General features: G+C 41.1%; 1 protein-coding gene across 1 annotated transcript; it reads left to right on the forward strand.

Annotated features, from left to right (window-relative positions):
• Positions 1–162: 162 nt before the first annotated feature.
• On the forward strand, positions 163–15813 carry LOC130165289 (sodium/potassium-transporting ATPase subunit alpha-1). Its single transcript, XM_056370403.1, has 23 exons — positions 163–325; positions 633–746; positions 4508–4567; positions 5907–6008; positions 6121–6222; positions 6308–6421; positions 6673–6807; positions 7007–7124; positions 7251–7519; positions 7612–7920; positions 8891–9025; positions 9271–9463; positions 9573–9748; positions 9874–10010; positions 10665–10815; positions 10917–11085; positions 11198–11352; positions 11532–11655; positions 11946–12091; positions 12223–12353; positions 12596–12697; positions 14030–14121; positions 15612–15813. The coding sequence occupies exons 1-23, from the start codon at positions 314–316 to the stop codon at positions 15638–15640; spliced, it is 3075 nt and encodes a 1024-aa protein (XP_056226378.1). The 5' UTR covers positions 163–313; the 3' UTR covers positions 15641–15813.
• Positions 15814–17828: the final 2015 nt, after the last annotated feature.

Genomic DNA, 17828 nt, shown 5'->3' on the forward strand with positions numbered 1-17828 from the left:
ACCCCTTTCCCTCACCGACACTACCACTCACCTGCCCAGTTTCACCCCACCCTGCCTCCCCTCCCCCAAACTCCTCCTCTCAAGGCAGGTGAGCCAGCTGAGGGTATAAAGGTATGGTAATGTGAAGAAACCTATCTTCTCTGCTCTGGGGAGTGCGGAAGACACAGGACGCAACAGGGCTGAGAGAGAGAGAGAGAGTGTGTGTGTGTGTGAGAGAGAGAGAAAGAGAGAGAGAGAGAGAGAGAGGCGGGGTAGGAAAGTTACAATTTAAAAAGACAATTGGATTGACTGCGCTCAGACTTGTGTTGCAACCATGGGGCTGGGAGTAAGTAATGGAACCATGTCACATGTTTTTGCCTGTAAATTCTTTAGATTCAGGTTAAGATTATGTTTTTCCAGTTTTGAGCTGAGTTGTAGTCATAGGTTTTTGAGTAAACTTGACAGTTGTGGGTAGCCTGAAGTACTTTGTACCTTAGTTTCAATATCTGCTGCACGGTTGTAGGAATTTTGGGAGCTTTTCAAATTAGTCGGATTGGAGATTTTTGGACAAAAAGAGGAAGTCTCAGGGCAATTTTTCCACTTGTGCTCAGTCTTATTCAGGAACTCATTTTGTCTCACTTTCTTCAATTCAGAGAGGGAAAGATGAGTACAAACTGGCGTCAACCTCAGATGGCGGGGAAAAGAAAAGCAAGAAAGGTAAAGGGCCCAAGAAGGATATGGACGATCTGAAGAAAGAAGTTGACCTGGTGAGTACACAAACAAAAATAAAACCTGTGTGTTTCTTAAGTAGCTTTACTTTAGTAATATATGTAAACACTCAAAAACTGCTTCTAAACCACTTGTAAAGAGTTTAACTGAAAGGAACAGGCACTAAATAATAAGACCTGCTTCAACTTTACAACCCATACACATTGCTTGCCTCATACTTAATGACAGTCCTATCCAGTCTATGTTAATACTTTTGGACACTGTAGGTCACAGCCATTGGTCACAGCAATGACACAGTGGCGGCTGAGACCTCAGCACTAGTCACATGAGGTGTAGCTGTTTGCCCTGTATTTCATAGAGATTGCTACTTATACCACTTCATGTCCTGTCACATGTTATTAAGGAGTTCACAGCTATACTTTAACTTCTAAATCATGCTTATCTAGATTGAGTTTCAGCGCTGAGACGTTCTGTTGTCATTACAGAGTTAAGCTTCTCAAAACATATGAACTAGTTCCTCTTTGCAGCTAGTAAACATCTATTATTCTGCTTCTGTTTTACTTTCAGACTCAGATCATGATTAGTTTAATTGGTAGGGCATTTGATGTCCAGCCACAGTCTGCACTGAGCTGCTCTGGATGCATAGAATTGTAAAGTTGCATACAAAGAGGTTTAGGTGGGATTGAAACGTCACGTGTAGATTAGTAGTTGACCAATTTCCACTGGTGTCAGCTTTTTCTCAGTCTGAATCTGTAGCTGACTGAGGTCATTTCCCAAGGTCAGCGGGGCACTTGCTCTCTGTTCATCGCCAACTCAAGGAAAAGGTCTGATGAATAACTTCACACCACAAACTGTTCACTAATTAAATTAAATAAAATGTGCACTGGTGGCAGTTTATAGGCAGAAATGCATTTGTTTAAGTTTTTAAGTGTTGTTGAGGTCTCATCTGTAACTTAAGTTCTTTCCTGTGGGAGAAGTTTGCTGTAACTGCTGTCAATTCTGTATTCGTCCACAAACTACCTTTAAAATGTCTCGTTAAAAGACAGAGCACCTTTAAACCTTGGTAGGATTGTGTCCTTGACAAGGTCAGTTAACAAGGAGGCAGATTCAGGTCTCATGTTCATCTCAAAGCACTAATAAGATATCAGTAAAGATGCCATTTTAAAATATCCAACAAATGATTCAATAATATCAAAAATATTATTACAATTTTCTGTCATTTTTGCTCTATGATGTACTCTAGATGTTTGACTTTCACAAGGTCATTAAGTATAGATGGATGCTGTTAGTTTATTGCAGATGTGCTGTGTGTACCTTTAAAAAAAAAAAGTTACTTACTTACTTAAAAAAAACTACAATTACAATAGATTATGAATGTCATGTCTTGTTGCCATTTTTATAAGTAGTTATTTAATAACTGCAAGAGTCTCTGCACAATGTCATCCAGTAGGTCACAGAGTGCTGCAGGTTATTAGGTAATAAAACTCCCATCTAGGTGACATATTAATGATTATTACCCTTCATAGGACCTAACTAGATCTCAAAGTCCTGCCGCAGCTGAAGGACATATCAATGCCATAGCAACCGTATCGCCTGTCTGCCTTAACCTCCCCAACTTAGCATATCATTGTCTGCAATTAACAGCAGGCACTGTCTCTAATGTGCCCCCCTGCTTTTGTAAGTGTATTTGTACGTCATGAGAAAGGCTTTTAGTTTAAAATAAAGTTTGACTTTGGGAGCACAAGAAGGGCAACATCATGTATTGATAATTCACAGGTTTCAGATTTGAACAGTGGTTAAAGAATAATAGTCTATTGGGCAGCAGTTGGTGGGTCATAAGGAGCCCATGAAGCTGACATGTTAATGATTAGTGCACCAGCATACTTGTATCATCATACAATAAAGTGAGGCACCAAAGTCCAGTTTAAGACAATAGAAACTATTTCCATAGCAACAAGAAGCAGCTGGTGATTTGCTAAAATCTGACCAACAGAAAAAGCTAAATATAGATTCCTGTTTAATGTGATCGATCGGGGTCCAGAATTTATTTCTTAAACTAGTTTAAGAAATGAGTTTGTGTGTGGCTGGCCATCCAAACTCAATCCAAATGCGTGTGTTTGTGAGGCGGAGAATCAAAGCCAGCGAATAAATTTCCTCTACAGGCTTCAAAAGAACTGCTGACTAACAGTTAAAATAAGCAACAGTAGTTTGGAGCATGTGATAACACATTATGCATGGCACATTTGGTATGGAGCACTATGCCTGCTTATTATAATGTAAAACTGTGGCAGGACTGACAGAGCCATGCAGTCACACCAGTTTCTACACTGACTCTGAAGAGTGCGTATAAATGTGAAAGGACTCACTTCAACCATTAAAAGCTGAGGACTTCACATTTTCAGTGGTCAAATGAATATTATGCAAATGTATAATTTCATACAGTATTTATATATGTATATATATGTACTCCAGGCAGTGGGTGATTGGGACATGAAAACTTTAATAAGGTCAGAGAGAACTTGTTTTTACATAATGTAATGGAACACTAAAGTCTCATTCGTTTGTTCACTCATTCGTCAATCATTCAGTCATTCTAAATTAGCTAAGACCCAAGCTTATAGGAAACTTGATGGGTTGATTTTACTACAGATCATAAAATGGTAGCTTTAAACAAATAAACATGTTATTCATCAGACAGGCCAACAAAAAATCATATGATCAAAAGTTAATCACAGATATTTTCCATTCTGCTCTGTCTAATAATAATGACTACAAGCAGATGATTACAACAAGACACAGTTCCCATGTATATAAGGACACATTGCATTTTTTCAGGATGTAGTAAGCTGCATAACTTCTATTTCATGAAACAGAAAAACAAATATTAACACCATACTGAAATGGACACTAAAATGAGGTTATTATTCATTCAGTGGTGTAGTCAGTATTATTTCAGTCACAACAAGTGTTTGTCACATATTTGAGATTAATATATCACCACAGAATCCAGTATGGGCATCTTTACTTGGGATGTTTCACTCAATGGCAGTTTCTGTAAAGATGACAATACTTTGTTGTTCCACAGTATAAAAAATGAAAGGTGGGAGTCAGATATTATTGCACCCCATCCAAATTATATTGAAAGAATCTCTATTCATTCACTCGCCGTAGGCGTTATTCAAAAAGCACCGTGTAGGCACATGGATTTGTCAGCTTTTCTCGTTGTTCATTGGCAGATCCACTTTTATTTGCATTTTCACCCATTTCTTTTTAAAAATATAAACACTTGAGCAGATAAACATAATGAAATTCATTTTGTTGACGCTGATGTTGATGCATCTAAAGGAGCGAGCTCCAATCCCGGTGAGCTCCACCAAAACGTCAAACACATGAGCAATACACTCGGGAGCAAACAGCAGTATATCAGTTGGGTGACATTGATTGGGCTGGATGGACTGTTTGCTCACAGCAAACTGACTGTGTGGATGAGACCATACGTAACAGAGCTCATGTTGTGTTTAGCTGCGAGTTCTCAATCATCAGTAGACTCTAGTTTTACTCGAATGTCTGCTTTGACTGATCTTAAAGTCACGCTGTATGGACCAGCATGCATCCATAATCCTGATCAGATAGACGACTTTACCTTGTCATCTTTATGTTCCCAGTGTCCCTCTGGAGGACATGACGGGACATTTTTTAATCCTCAAAGGAGATAATATCTGCGGTTTTAAAACGACAGGGATTTTGGTTTGTTTTATGCAATGTCTCTCAATCTCTCTCTCTCTCTCTCTCTCCATAGGATGATCACAAGTTAACCTTGGATGAACTTCACAGGAAATATGGGACTGACCTAAGCAGGGTGAGCACTGAATGTGTGTGTGTGTGTGTGTTTGTTCTTTAATGGGTGTGTGAGTCTATCAGAGTGATAGTAACTCACTGGAGTTGTTGTACAAGCTGCTGGTGATAGTTTCACAGAGGCAGATAAAAGTGAAAGGCCAGGTCTGATCCTGCAGGACAAAGTGAGGTCACAAGCACAAAACTGCAGAGATATACTTTACACTTGTGGACATTTTTTCTCTCTTATTTATCTCAGAAGATTTAGCAGCATGTAAAACTTGTAAAGGGTCAGTGTACCAAATTACAAATAACATATTTTCTCTAGTCTTGAGTGGAATTTAGTGAAACTAAAAGAAAGTAACATTTATAACATTAAAAAGCAACAGTTTTTTGTCAGAAACCATGTCTCGTACGTTTGACAGTTTATCTCCGCTGTGTTGAGATGGCAGCAGAAATCCTACTGACAAGATATTTCAAAAACATGTCAAACTGTACAGAATGAAGGGAACTCAGCTGCTGCACAAAATGTTCTCCTCTTGGTTTTTCATCAAGCTAAGGACACACACAGAATCCCATTACACAACACAATACAACCCCACAGTGGCCAAATGCTTGACTGATGGTGATTATCAGCTGAAATCTGATCTGTCTGAGTTTGCCCCAAAACAAAGACTTGATTCATGCAGGAAACACCATCTTATTGGCTCCACCGACAAGAAGAAAATGCAGCTTTTCACTTCTGGTATCTGTCCAAAGAGACTTTACTCTTAATTTTTTTTTTTTTTTTGCTGTGGAAGAAAATGTGACCTTGACCCCTTGTTGAAGTACGCACTGCCCATTGATAAGAGAGAGACAACCTGATTGTCCTATCATCATTGTTTATTGTTATCACTCTTTTCATATCACAAGCTGTGGTTTACCACTAGCTTTATTTCTACCGTATAATTACACAGGATAAAATGAATGAAAGATGAAAAGAGGAGGCTGTAATTATAAGGTTACTGGGATCATTCTTCCTGTGGAGGTGGTATCTTTTGGTTTTCTTCCAACCAAACTTAAATCCTTAGGTTGTAGTTGTGTACCTGTTCACCACATGAAATAGCTGAGCAGGAAACGTGGCTTTATCCTTCATCGTGTTTCCCTCCAGTAGCTTCTGAAGACATCTTTAGAGAAGCAAGGAAGAAAACTGGACTAACAGGTTTTTAAATTGGGGTTTTGCTTGGTTTACACACGGTGTATACTGTTTTGCTCCAGGCAAGACAGCCCAGTCGCCTCTTCTATCTCTCTTTTTCCGTCAATCTGCATGTGCTTTTAGCCAATACAGTTAAACCTTTACCTTTTTTATTTGTGTCTCTTTTTAGGGTCTTTCCACCTCCAGAGCAAAAGAGATCCTGGCCCGAGATGGCCCGAACGCCCTCACCCCTCCTCCCACCACGCCTGAGTGGGTCAAGTTCTGCAAACAGGTAGAAGCCACTTCTTTGCATATTTAAACTTTTGGGGATGCAAATTCATTCTTTGTAGCCAGTCACACCAGCAAAGTCTTGAAACTTGAAGGTTATTTTATCTTGTTTCCAGCTGTTTGGCGGTTTCTCCATGCTGCTGTGGATCGGTGCCATCCTCTGTTTCCTTGCTTATGGTATCCAGGCTGCCTCAGAGGACGAACCTGCCAACGATAACGTAAGGAGGTTTTGTTTGTATGTAAATTTTAGAGTTAATAGCTCTGCAGACAAACTAACCAGCAATTGTTTCTCCCTTCCTGTAGTTGTACCTGGGTGTCGTGCTTTCTGCTGTCGTCATCATCACTGGTTGCTTCTCCTACTACCAAGAGGCCAAGAGCTCCAAGATCATGGACTCTTTCAAGAACCTGGTCCCACAGGTGAGTTAATTTACAGTTAAATACATTTTTTAATAGTCCCCAGTAGCTCAACATGTTGCTCAAATCAAATTTAAGACAAATCATCAAATATGCACAAAGCAAGGAGCAGTATTACTCCATCAGTGTTCGTGCACTGATGACACATTCTTCGTGTATCAACCGGAATAAAAGCAAAACCTATATAGAAGGTTATGCTCCTTCTAAATATGCTCAGAAATGGCCACTGACATATGTCATCTTTTTTCTTACAGCAAGCTCTGGTCCTCCGTGACGGTGAGAAGATGAGCATCAACGCTGAGGAGGTGGTGGTCGGAGATTTGGTGGAGGTGAAAGGTGGAGACAGGATCCCCGCCGATTTGAGAATCATCTCCGCTCACGGCTGCAAGGTCCATACCTCAAAGACGTTTTGTTGTCACCTGACAGACAGTCTGATGTAGGAGTGGTGACACTCCTGTCATTTTTCTATCTTCCCATTTTTGTTCAAGAGCTACAATACCAGTCATTGTTTTTATCTTGTCCTCAAGAGAACATCTTCTCTTCTCTATCTTTGGTATTTCATTCTGTGTTTTATTTTTCTGCCTTCAGGTGGATAACTCCTCTCTGACTGGTGAATCAGAGCCCCAGACTCGTACTCCAGACTTCTCCAACGACAACCCGCTGGAAACCAGGAACATTGTTTTCTTCTCCACCAACTGTGTTGAAGGTAAACAACTAGTGGTTGGCACAGAAATCACAGCGTGAAAATGAATTCATGTAAAATATTATTTAGATGAAATTTAGTTAAGCTCAAAATTGCAAACATCTAACTTTAAAAATGTTTTGCTCTCAGGTACTGCCAGAGGAGTCGTCATCAACACTGGAGACCGCACCGTCATGGGTCGTATCGCCACCCTGGCTTCCAGTCTGGAGGGCGGCAAAACTCCCATCGCTGTTGAGATCGAGCACTTCATCCACATCATCACTGGTGTGGCCGTCTTCCTGGGTGTTTCCTTCTTCGTCCTCTCACTCATCCTTGGGTACGGGTGGCTGGAGGCCGTTATCTTCCTCATCGGTATCATTGTCGCCAACGTGCCAGAAGGTCTCCTGGCTACTGTCACTGTGAGTCCTGGTGATTCTTGTGCATTAAATGTCCAATTATTGATCCAAAAGATGACTCAGCTCTTAACTAACCCGAGCAATCTCATCTCTAGGTGTGTCTGACTCTGACTGCTAAGCGTATGGCCAAGAAGAACTGCCTGGTGAAGAACTTGGAAGCCGTCGAGACCCTGGGCTCCACCTCCACCATCTGCTCAGACAAGACCGGCACCCTGACCCAGAACAGGATGACCGTGGCCCACATGTGGTTTGACAACCAGATCCACGAGGCTGACACCACCGAGAACCAGAGCGGGGCCTCCTTCGACAGGAGCTCACCCACCTGGGCTGCCCTGGCCAGAATCGCCGGGCTTTGCAACCGCGCCGTCTTCCTGGCTGAGCAGGGCAACGTTCCCATCCTGAAGGTAAAAAGCTTATTGTATGCATGTATGTATGTCTGCCTTTAACCTCTTGCAGTTACCAAACACCAAACGTTGTGCTCTAGTTGATCTCTTCTGATCTGCACAAAAGATTAAATAATTAATTTGGCTTTGGGTGTAACACCTGTATCTCTTTGTCCTGGCTGTAAACAAGTACAGAGCTGAATTTACGGTTGTTTTCTCATGGAATATTTTCCATTCTTAGAAAATTATGTTGAACTGGATACTGGGGCTAGATGGAACATGAAATGCAGTGGCTGTGTGGGAGGTGTCTTGGCATTATGACTTGGCAAGGAACTTTTTGAATTCAGAAAAATGCAAATGCAGCCAAACTGCACTACAAATCTTTATAAAAGGCACTCAACATAATTAAAGGCTTTTTCAGAAATATGTAGCTGGTGCTATAGCAAGAGGTCGCCAGACAGACCCATTGATTTATTTCTTAATGAGTACTGGCAAGTATATTTCTTTTGAAGCTGCACAACGAGGAAAGAAATAAATGTGGCAGGGTGAGCTTGTTATTGCAAAATAGCTTCCCAAGTATTTCTTTAAAAATTCATTGGATGAAGTATCCACTGTTGGTTGAATGGTGGTATTTTCTTCTGGAGTGGATCACTGAAACTTAAGCTGATCCAAAATGAACTAGATCATCTACCTACTGTGTTCTTCTTCATAGAGAGTGGTGTTTATAAAGCCTCAGAGGCTGTAATTGTAAAAGTCTGAATGTAGATGAACAATAATCTTTTGTAGTTAGTGTTGTCTTATATCGACACAGCTCTTATTGTCAGTGTCTGCGGTCTTATTTTCAAATAATGTCACTTGTAGAAATGCATACATTGGTGGGAGGGGTCAGTGGTTCATCTTGGCTCTAAGTGTATGTAATATTTTCCTGTCTTTGTTACATTGGCTGTCATGTGCAACAGACTACTCTTAACTCTTTTCTCTCAATCCACAGAGAGATGTAGCTGGTGACGCCTCAGAAGCTGCCTTGCTGAAGTGTATTGAGCTGGTATGTGGATCTGTTGGTGGCATGAGAGACAAGTACCCCAAGAATGCTGAGATCCCCTTCAACTCCACCAACAAATACCAGGTAAACAATCCATTTAGTTTCCAGCGCAGTTAAAACAGGCAAGCCTTGCATTGTGAGACGATATTTGAAGAGGGAAATGTTGATTTACTCCCCCTAGTGGTTGTCATCATTCACCTGTTTTTGACTGATGATAAAAAATCCATACCTGGATAGTTTTTATTCAAATGGAGCTTTGCTTTATATAAATAACTGATAGTAACAAAAAAAAACTACCATTCAAATCCAACCATCCTCTCGTCCCACAGCTTTCCATCCACAGGAACTCCACTCCCGGAGAGACCAAGCACCTGCTGGTGATGAAAGGAGCCCCAGAGAGGATTTTGGACCGCTGCTCCACCATCATGATTCATGGCAAAGAGCAGACTCTGGATGAAGAGATGAAAGACGCTTTCCAGAACGCCTATGTTGAGCTGGGAGGACTTGGAGAGAGAGTACTGGGTACAACATAGCTCCACACTAAAAGCTATATCCTTGTATCTTTAATTAGTCGTTGGAGAAAAAGGAATTTGTGAACTCCTGACAAGCATTTTCTTCCTGTCTTATTCAGGTTTCTGTCATTTCAACCTGCCCGATGACCAGTTTCCAGAGGGCTTTGATTTTGACACTGAAGAGGTGAACTTCCCCACTGAGAAACTGTGCTTCATTGGCCTCATGTCCATGATTGACCCCCCTCGTGCCGCCGTGCCCGATGCTGTCGGCAAATGCAGGAGCGCTGGAATCAAGGTGTGAAACTGTCTTTTCAGGTGTCCGGTGTTTGTTGTCTGCAAGTTTCTGCAAGACAATGATTTATAAAACTCAACGCAAAGATCTATAGCTCAAGTGTTTTGTTTCACCTCCTCCCCCCTCAGGTTATCATGGTCACAGGTGACCATCCAATCACAGCCAAGGCTATTGCTAAGGGTGTGGGTATCATCTCTGAAGGCAACGAGACTGTTGAGGACATTGCTGCCCGCTTGAACGTTCCAGTTTCAGAGGTCAACCCCAGGTTAGTGCTCTTACCAAGCTTTATTCAACTAGTTTTAATCATCTTCCTTCTTCCTTCTAAATGTGGCTTTTTAAGTAGCATAGTTGCCAATGTTTGCCTAATGCCAGTACTAATACGTGCAAAATTAAATCAGACTTGGCCCTGCCATCCACTCAGCCAAAAAGGCTTTAATCTTTTTATCACTGCAGACAAATAAATCTAGATGTGGCTCCGAGCTGGCAACTTTACGAATCCTTCATCAGCAAGTTTCAGTCTATTTGTTCAGATCACAGTCAGACTGTAAAACTACAAACACCACATATAAAAAATACTGTCATCCTGGGCAGATTCCTCATGCCAGATGAGAAATGACAGCTGTCATTACAACATTACACTGTACTCTACCATGCCTCTGATATAATATTAAAAAATATGATTCACTGTCTGCAGTGAAGATCTAATGTTTCTTCAGGTCCTGAAGAAGTGAAGCACTTCTAAATATTTGATGACAGTGCATTCATTTTTCTTTTAATGGGTGCCAAGGCCGATAGTGTTTGGTATTTCCTGTTTACCCACTCCCCATGATTTTCTTTTTGTGCATCCTCAGTTTTACTCTCAGAAACAGGATGTAGGATCACAACTGTTGTCCTAATGCTGCTGTGATTTCCTCTCCAGGGATGCCAAGGCCTGTGTTGTCCACGGTGGTGAGCTGAAAGAAATGTCCGCGGAGCATCTCGACGATGTGCTGAAATACCACACTGAAATCGTCTTCGCCAGAACCTCCCCTCAGCAGAAACTGATTATTGTGGAGGGTTGCCAGAGACAGGTATGTAAGACATTTTCACAGACACAAATTGGAATAAAAAGCTTTCAGAAATGTCTGTTGTCCTAGATTTTAGTTTTTACATGACTTTTTTTTCTCTCTAGGGTGCCATTGTGGCTGTGACAGGTGATGGTGTGAACGACTCTCCTGCTCTGAAGAAGGCCGACATCGGCGTTGCCATGGGGATCGCTGGATCTGACGTCTCGAAGCAGGCTGCTGACATGATCCTGCTGGACGACAACTTCGCCTCCATTGTTACCGGTGTGGAAGAAGGTAAGAGCCACGGCGAGACTCATATCTGAAGACATGGGGAAGTGCAAACTGTAACAAGCAAAATGGATTTCAGCATTTTTTCACAATATTAATTTCTAAATAACTTTGTCAGGTCGTCTGATCTTTGACAACTTGAAGAAGTCCATCGCCTACACTCTGACCAGTAACATCCCTGAGATCTCACCCTTCCTCCTCTTCATCATCGCCAACATCCCTCTGCCCCTGGGAACCGTCACCATCCTCTGTATCGACCTGGGAACTGACATGGTGAGTTCTTTGACTGAGGGCATGAGAGACTATCTTGTTTCTTGACAACATAAAAGTCATTATGGGATCAAACCTGTCCAACAAAGTTATAAAATAAAGATACATTATGTGAATTTGCGTATGTTATTTACTTCATTTACTTCCATTTACTTATTTTATAATTACTTGTTGTCTCCCAGGTCCCTGCCATCTCCCTGGCTTATGAAGCAGCTGAGAGCGACATCATGAAGAGGCAGCCCAGAAACCCCAAAACAGACAAACTGGTGAACGAGAGGCTCATCAGCATAGCCTACGGACAGATCGGTAAGTACACCTCATGATATCCAGTTAATAAATCAGTGATTTATCCATCCACTATCTTTGCTGTACACCTACCGCCTCTGCAGAGGGCGACAAAGTGCGAGAAGCTGTGTATTATAGCGTGAACAGTATCCTATATTAATAATATGTAATAAGTTCTCAAACTCAATGTGACCGATATGTAAGGGGAGAAGTGATAGGCATTATTTGGCTCTAATTTGAATTTATGGAAGCACGATGCTGTGTCTAATAAAAAACTTTCTAAAATTAAACTTTCTCTTGTCCTCTGTTAGGTATGATGCAAGCCACAGCTGGGTTCTTCACGTACTTTGTGATCCTGGCTGAAAATGGCTTCCTCCCCATGGACCTGCTGGGGATCAGAGTCTATTGGGATGACAAATATGTAAATGACCTGGAAGACAGCTACGGACAGCAGTGGGTCAGTAATACCAATGTTTCGAATAACGCTATGATCATAAGCAGTAGTTCTTATAAGCAAAAATGAATGGTTCATTCAAAATTCAAGAGAAGAAAAGAAGTGCTAAGTTGTTTTCATTTTCTATCTCCCAGACATACGAGCGCAGAAAGATCGTAGAGTTCACCTGCCACACAGCTTTCTTCGCCAGTATTGTGGTCGTCCAGTGGGCCGATCTGATCATCTGTAAGACCAGGAGGAACTCCATCATTCAGCAAGGAATGAAGTATGTGCACTTGGAAATACATAACCTCAGAGTATATATCTGTATATAGAGAATCAAATACCAAAACATCTAAGTGGGATATTTTAAAGTATAATTATGGTTATTTTGTGGCTCCAGATATTTCTGAGGGGAATATTTACTGGTTTAAAAGTGGTCATTACAGCATTAATCACAGTGAAGAAGAACGTTCTCAAGCTAATAAAAGTAACAGATATTAATTAACTTGTTCTTCACTTCCACAGGAACCGCATCCTCATCTTTGGTCTATTTGAGGAGACAGCTCTGGCTGCTTTCCTGTCATACTGCCCGGGCATGGACGTTGCCCTAAGAATGTACCCCCTCAAGTGAGTGTCAGACAATGATTTTACATCCACTACCTTCTGTAATTACAGAACTATCTTTGATCTGCTGTAAATGCACATATTGGCTTTCGCTGAGGGTTTTCTCTGCATCTCCTCTGAATATCTGGTTTCTGTTCATATATACATGGGAATTTATCAGCACAGTAAACAAGTATGAAGTTTAAATTAGTAATCTGTGAAATCCTATTTATGTTGTCAATTCACCAATATTCACTGCATTTCCCAGAGATCAGTCGTCAATCAATCAGTGCAGCCAGTGCTGTGACACTGTTTAACTCCCCTGATGATGAAGTTTGAGTGGTGCTGTTATAGTCTTATTATCTTATTGAAAAAGTTGGATATTATCTAGTGTCATTGGTAATTCCCACTTCAGAGGCAGAAGAGTTACAGAACTAATGAGACTCTTTTCAACAGAGAAATAGAGGAAGCAGTAAAGACTCGTTCAGCTCATTAGCTCAGGAGTTTCACACTCAGCTCATGTCTCCTTGTTGTCATCTTCCACTTCTCCTGCTTCTGCTCTCCTCCTCACCATCTTTTCAATTGGTCCCGATGCTTTAGTCTCCTCTCCTTGTCTTTCTCTCCTTCCTCACCCACCCACTCACCTGTTTCTTAGGTGACTGCTGATGTTTGACTAACCTAGGCTTCTCTTTCCCTCTGTCTGAGTCTGCGTATCCTCCCAGACTTTGTCCTCCTGTCCCTATTTCTGTCTCGTCTGCCTTCTGTGTTTGTGTTCTTCTATCTTTTTTATTTCTGTTTTTACCTCTGAGGTTCTCTCTCTCACTATGTAATTAGATGTGACTTGGAAAGGTACTTATTGCAATGGAAAAGCCAACATTTGCAGAATATGACAGCATTTACAGGCTAAATCAATCACTTAACGGTACTGTTATTGTTTCCTTTTCCTTTTAAGACTCTTTTTAGATTCTAGATTCTCCTTCTACATTTTTAACCATATTGTAGCAGTTTGAAGATTTTCAAAATGGCTGTATCTGTCATGACATTTCGAGCAGTGCATTATCAGTATTTTCAGTTTCATTGTTGTCAGCAGAGAGGACACTCAAAGAGATGAGGAGAATACATCCTCAGCTCAGAATCCTCACATTAAATATATCAAACATGCTTGGCCTCATTTTGCTTACAACAAGTTTCTGAATTAATTCAAGTAGGTTGGTCTCAAAATCCTAATGCTCACCCCTGAAGCTTTTCATATGTGAAATTTCAGCCAAACATAATAGCATTAAAGTCTCTCAAACAGGCCTGGAGGAGTGCTCTTATATTTTTCGTCACATGTCTGTCTGTCCCTCCATACTTTAGGCCATGTTGGTGGTTCTGTGCCTTCCCCTACTCCCTCCTCATCTTCCTGTATGATGAAGCCAGAAGATATATACTCAGACGCAACCCAGGCGGTAAGACCTTTTCTGACTGTTTTTACTTTTGTATGATGCATTTTTTTTGTCTCAAAGCTGAAAACAAGGATGTCTTTTTTTCTTTGCTCAAGGAAAGTTGACATGGTTTTATCAGGATGGTGACAATTCATTCTGAAAACACTGGTAAACACTTAATTAGTGTTGCCATGACACCAGATGTTTTACTTCAATACTGAAAATGAAAGTGTATTTTTGTAATAATTATAAGAAAACGATACTTTATTAGCCAAACCTTCCACCAAATTACAGTGAAAGTTTAGACAGACATGTGAGACAGAAAACATGACCTCAGCAGAGAGATATAGAAGTATAAAAGTAATGTTGCGATAGAAAGAAAATGTATACAAACTATGACATACTGTATGATGCTTAAGACAGAGCAAAGGCTGTGGTAGCTTATTGAATGCACAGGATGAAACACAGGTGTACATGTGTTTAGCATGAGCACTGTAAGTCCCCCTGTGTCTATTTTTGTGTCTGGTGCATTTTTTCTGTTGCCACTGCCACAACCGCGTCTCCACACACACCAGTGAACTATGGCAGATAACAGGGGGCAGTGGGATTTGAACCCTCAAACCCTGCCCATTGTTAATGCCTCATTCCATCCACAGAGCTGAGCAGAACCTGCATGCAGCGCTGGCTCTGATACAGCTGTGTTTGTGTATGCGTGTGTGTGTGTGTGTGACAGAGTGTATGTGCGCTTCATCTGAGCCCCACAGCACAGATCAGTGAACATCTCATTGCTCATCCGTGGTGAATAATGTGTTACAATCAGACACAAAAAAACAAGTTAAAGTGACATTTTCAAACAACTTCTGAAAGAAATAGAAAAGCGGATGAATAAAAAATAACATGTAGACAGATTTAGACCTTTTTTTAGTTAAAAAAAAAATCTAAGAAAGTGATATTTTTCCTCTGTGAGCATGGCCCAAAGCTAACTCTCTTCCAGATTATTTTCAACCCTGGGTTTTAAAAGTGGAAACCATGATTCCAGCCCGGCTATTTTTTTTACTGCTGTGAAACACAAATATCCTTTGTGTTGAAGCCTGAAAATAAAATGTAGCTTTGGGCTCAGTGGGAAAGCATCAGCACATTGGAACCACACTGACTTCTAATACAGTTTTATTCGATTATGTGTACATCTAATGATATAGAGCAACTATGAGACAAAATGCCAAAACCTGCTTGTCCCTGCAGGACAAACCTCTTAATGATGTTATGAAGAAAGTCACGGCAGCATTTGCTCTAAATTAAGGAAGTTACTTGCTCAGGCTTTCCAGTCCGGTCTAATTTTTTGGATTTGCTGTCAGGCAACATGAGGGATAATTTCATCATGCAGCCTGACTGCAAAGTTAAAGGCCCCAACATTTTTAGATCCACCTTCTATACCCTTTCTAACCTTTTATAAATTTGACCCCTAATAAACATCCCAAAACTCTGACCTTAATCCTGTCTCCTTTGGTTTCTAGGTTGGGTTGAACAGGAGACATACTACTGAGTCAACACAGCACATTCACGGAGGGAGCAGTCAGTGTTTCATTGTTATTTACTGCCATGTTACATATCTGTCTGACATAGTCAGACCCCAAAAACACAAAACATGGATAAATTAAGAATATCTTGATGTATATGTCATTCACAATAAAACATTTCTGTACCATTGTACACTAATGCTGCTTGGACATTTTGTTTCTTTTTGCACACACTTTTCTTGTTGATCTCTCTGACACATGGGGGGTGAAAACAGTATTTCACTGGATGTTGTTTGAAGGTTCAGTAGATACGTACCAATGAGTCAGGTCCGGTGACCCATGCAGTGGGATTATCTACCTCAACAGCTCTGCTGTCAGACAAAGAGAGAAAGAATTACTTACACTATGTAAATTAAATTAGTAGTGACTGAACTGCAGAATTTAAAACCATCACATACAAAACCAACGGCTCCCATATCCATCAAACCTTTCTCACTTCTAGTATATCAAAAACAGAAAATTAAATCAAATTGTTGAGAGAGATTTGCGATGTGTGATCAAAGTAAATAACTAATCATCAGAATGAAAGTCTGTTAATTTTCTCTTGATTGACAAATCAGTTAATAAACCAATCATGTCAGCGTTATCTGGTGCTACATTGGATTTTTTTTTTTAACCTTATTTTGCGAGAATTTTATCTTTACCCGCCAGCTATTAGGGACAAGCATGTCAGATCAATGTGTGTGTGTGTGTGTGTGTCCATTATCTCAAGAGCCAGTCTGCCACATTGGTGTTTGCGATGGATTGCTCTGTTGACCGCTAATGCAAAGAGGCCCTGAGTGAAAATTAACTGAGACCACTCTAGTGCTATCTACTTTGTGTTTACCCTGGTCATTATGAATGCCCCCTTCTACCCCAATCCCTCTTAATGTGTGTGTCTGTGTGTACATGGTATCCCATCATCATGCCAACCTGGTTGCAGATGGCCAGCTTCACACATTTAGGAAATACTAGACCAGCAGAATAGTACCGGGAAGTGTGGGTTTTCTTTTGGCAGAACAGTGCATGCTGCCAAATTGAGGCTGAATGGACCAACCAATCAGGCTTTTCTCCTTCCAACTTCACAGCAGAGGGAGCTAGCGTAAGACAGACTGCAGGTCACCAAACAAAAGGATGGAGGGATGTAGACAAAGTAGGAAGAAAAGGAAAGAAAGAGGGAGGGGGAAAGAATGGGGTTGACGGATGGTGAGAAAAGTGAATCGATATGATAAAGAAGAAGGAAGAGTCGGAGCAGGAGAACAACAAATATTGGCGTGATATAGAGCACATTTTCAAGATGTAATTAATCATCTTATTATGGATTGGATGCATAAACTTTTGTTTCTTTGCTTCTTCGGTAATATTTTTCTGACGAGCTGTCATGTCGATAAAGCAATTGAGATGAGATGACTCGAGAGGGAAGAGAGAGAGAGAGAGAGAGAGGCAGCAGACAGAGACTAACATTATCATGCCTTCATCCTTCGTTCACAAGCAGGGCCCCTGAACGTGCCTGTTGCTATGGCAACTCATTTGAGAGCCCTCTCTCTCTCTCTCTCTCTCTCTCTTCAACATCTAAATAAAATCTAGGCTATTTATAGAGCAACACTGGCAACACGTGAGCTCCACTCATCGCACATACATGGATGTGAATGCACTCACCAAAACAAAAATACAGTATACTGACTGTACGTGTAGATGCACCTACACATGTACATGTATGAGCACATGCACACGTACTCCTCCACAACTCCAGGGCTTGCTGCTGTGTGTCCATCTGTGAATGAAGTCCACCTGTGGTTTTGTTTGTTTACTCCTGTTTTATTCTAATTTAAGAAGTAGGTTATGTAAACCTAAATAGATATAAGAAAGGAGGGCTAGACAAACAAAGCAAGGAGCGTGTGTGTGTCTGTGTGTGTGTGCGTGCGTAAAAAGATGAACTCTTCGCTGAAGCCTCGCGGTGAAATCTTCCCATTGCTGTTTGATCTATCTCAGGTTTATCCTGTCACTCGGTGCAGAGTGCTCTCCAGGCCAACTGATAAGGTCTATTAGAATATACAGGGAGGCAGACAGTGAGCGATACGGTCCACCTATCAGGATACAATAGCACTCCAATGACAGGCTCATGCTGCACAGGTCTACTTCATGGTTGAAGAGGTCACTTTCAAAACGTAATCT

Source organism: Seriola aureovittata, chromosome 24, assembly GCF_021018895.1.
Source record: "Seriola aureovittata isolate HTS-2021-v1 ecotype China chromosome 24, ASM2101889v1, whole genome shotgun sequence".
NCBI lineage: Eukaryota > Metazoa > Chordata > Actinopteri > Carangiformes > Carangidae > Seriola > Seriola aureovittata.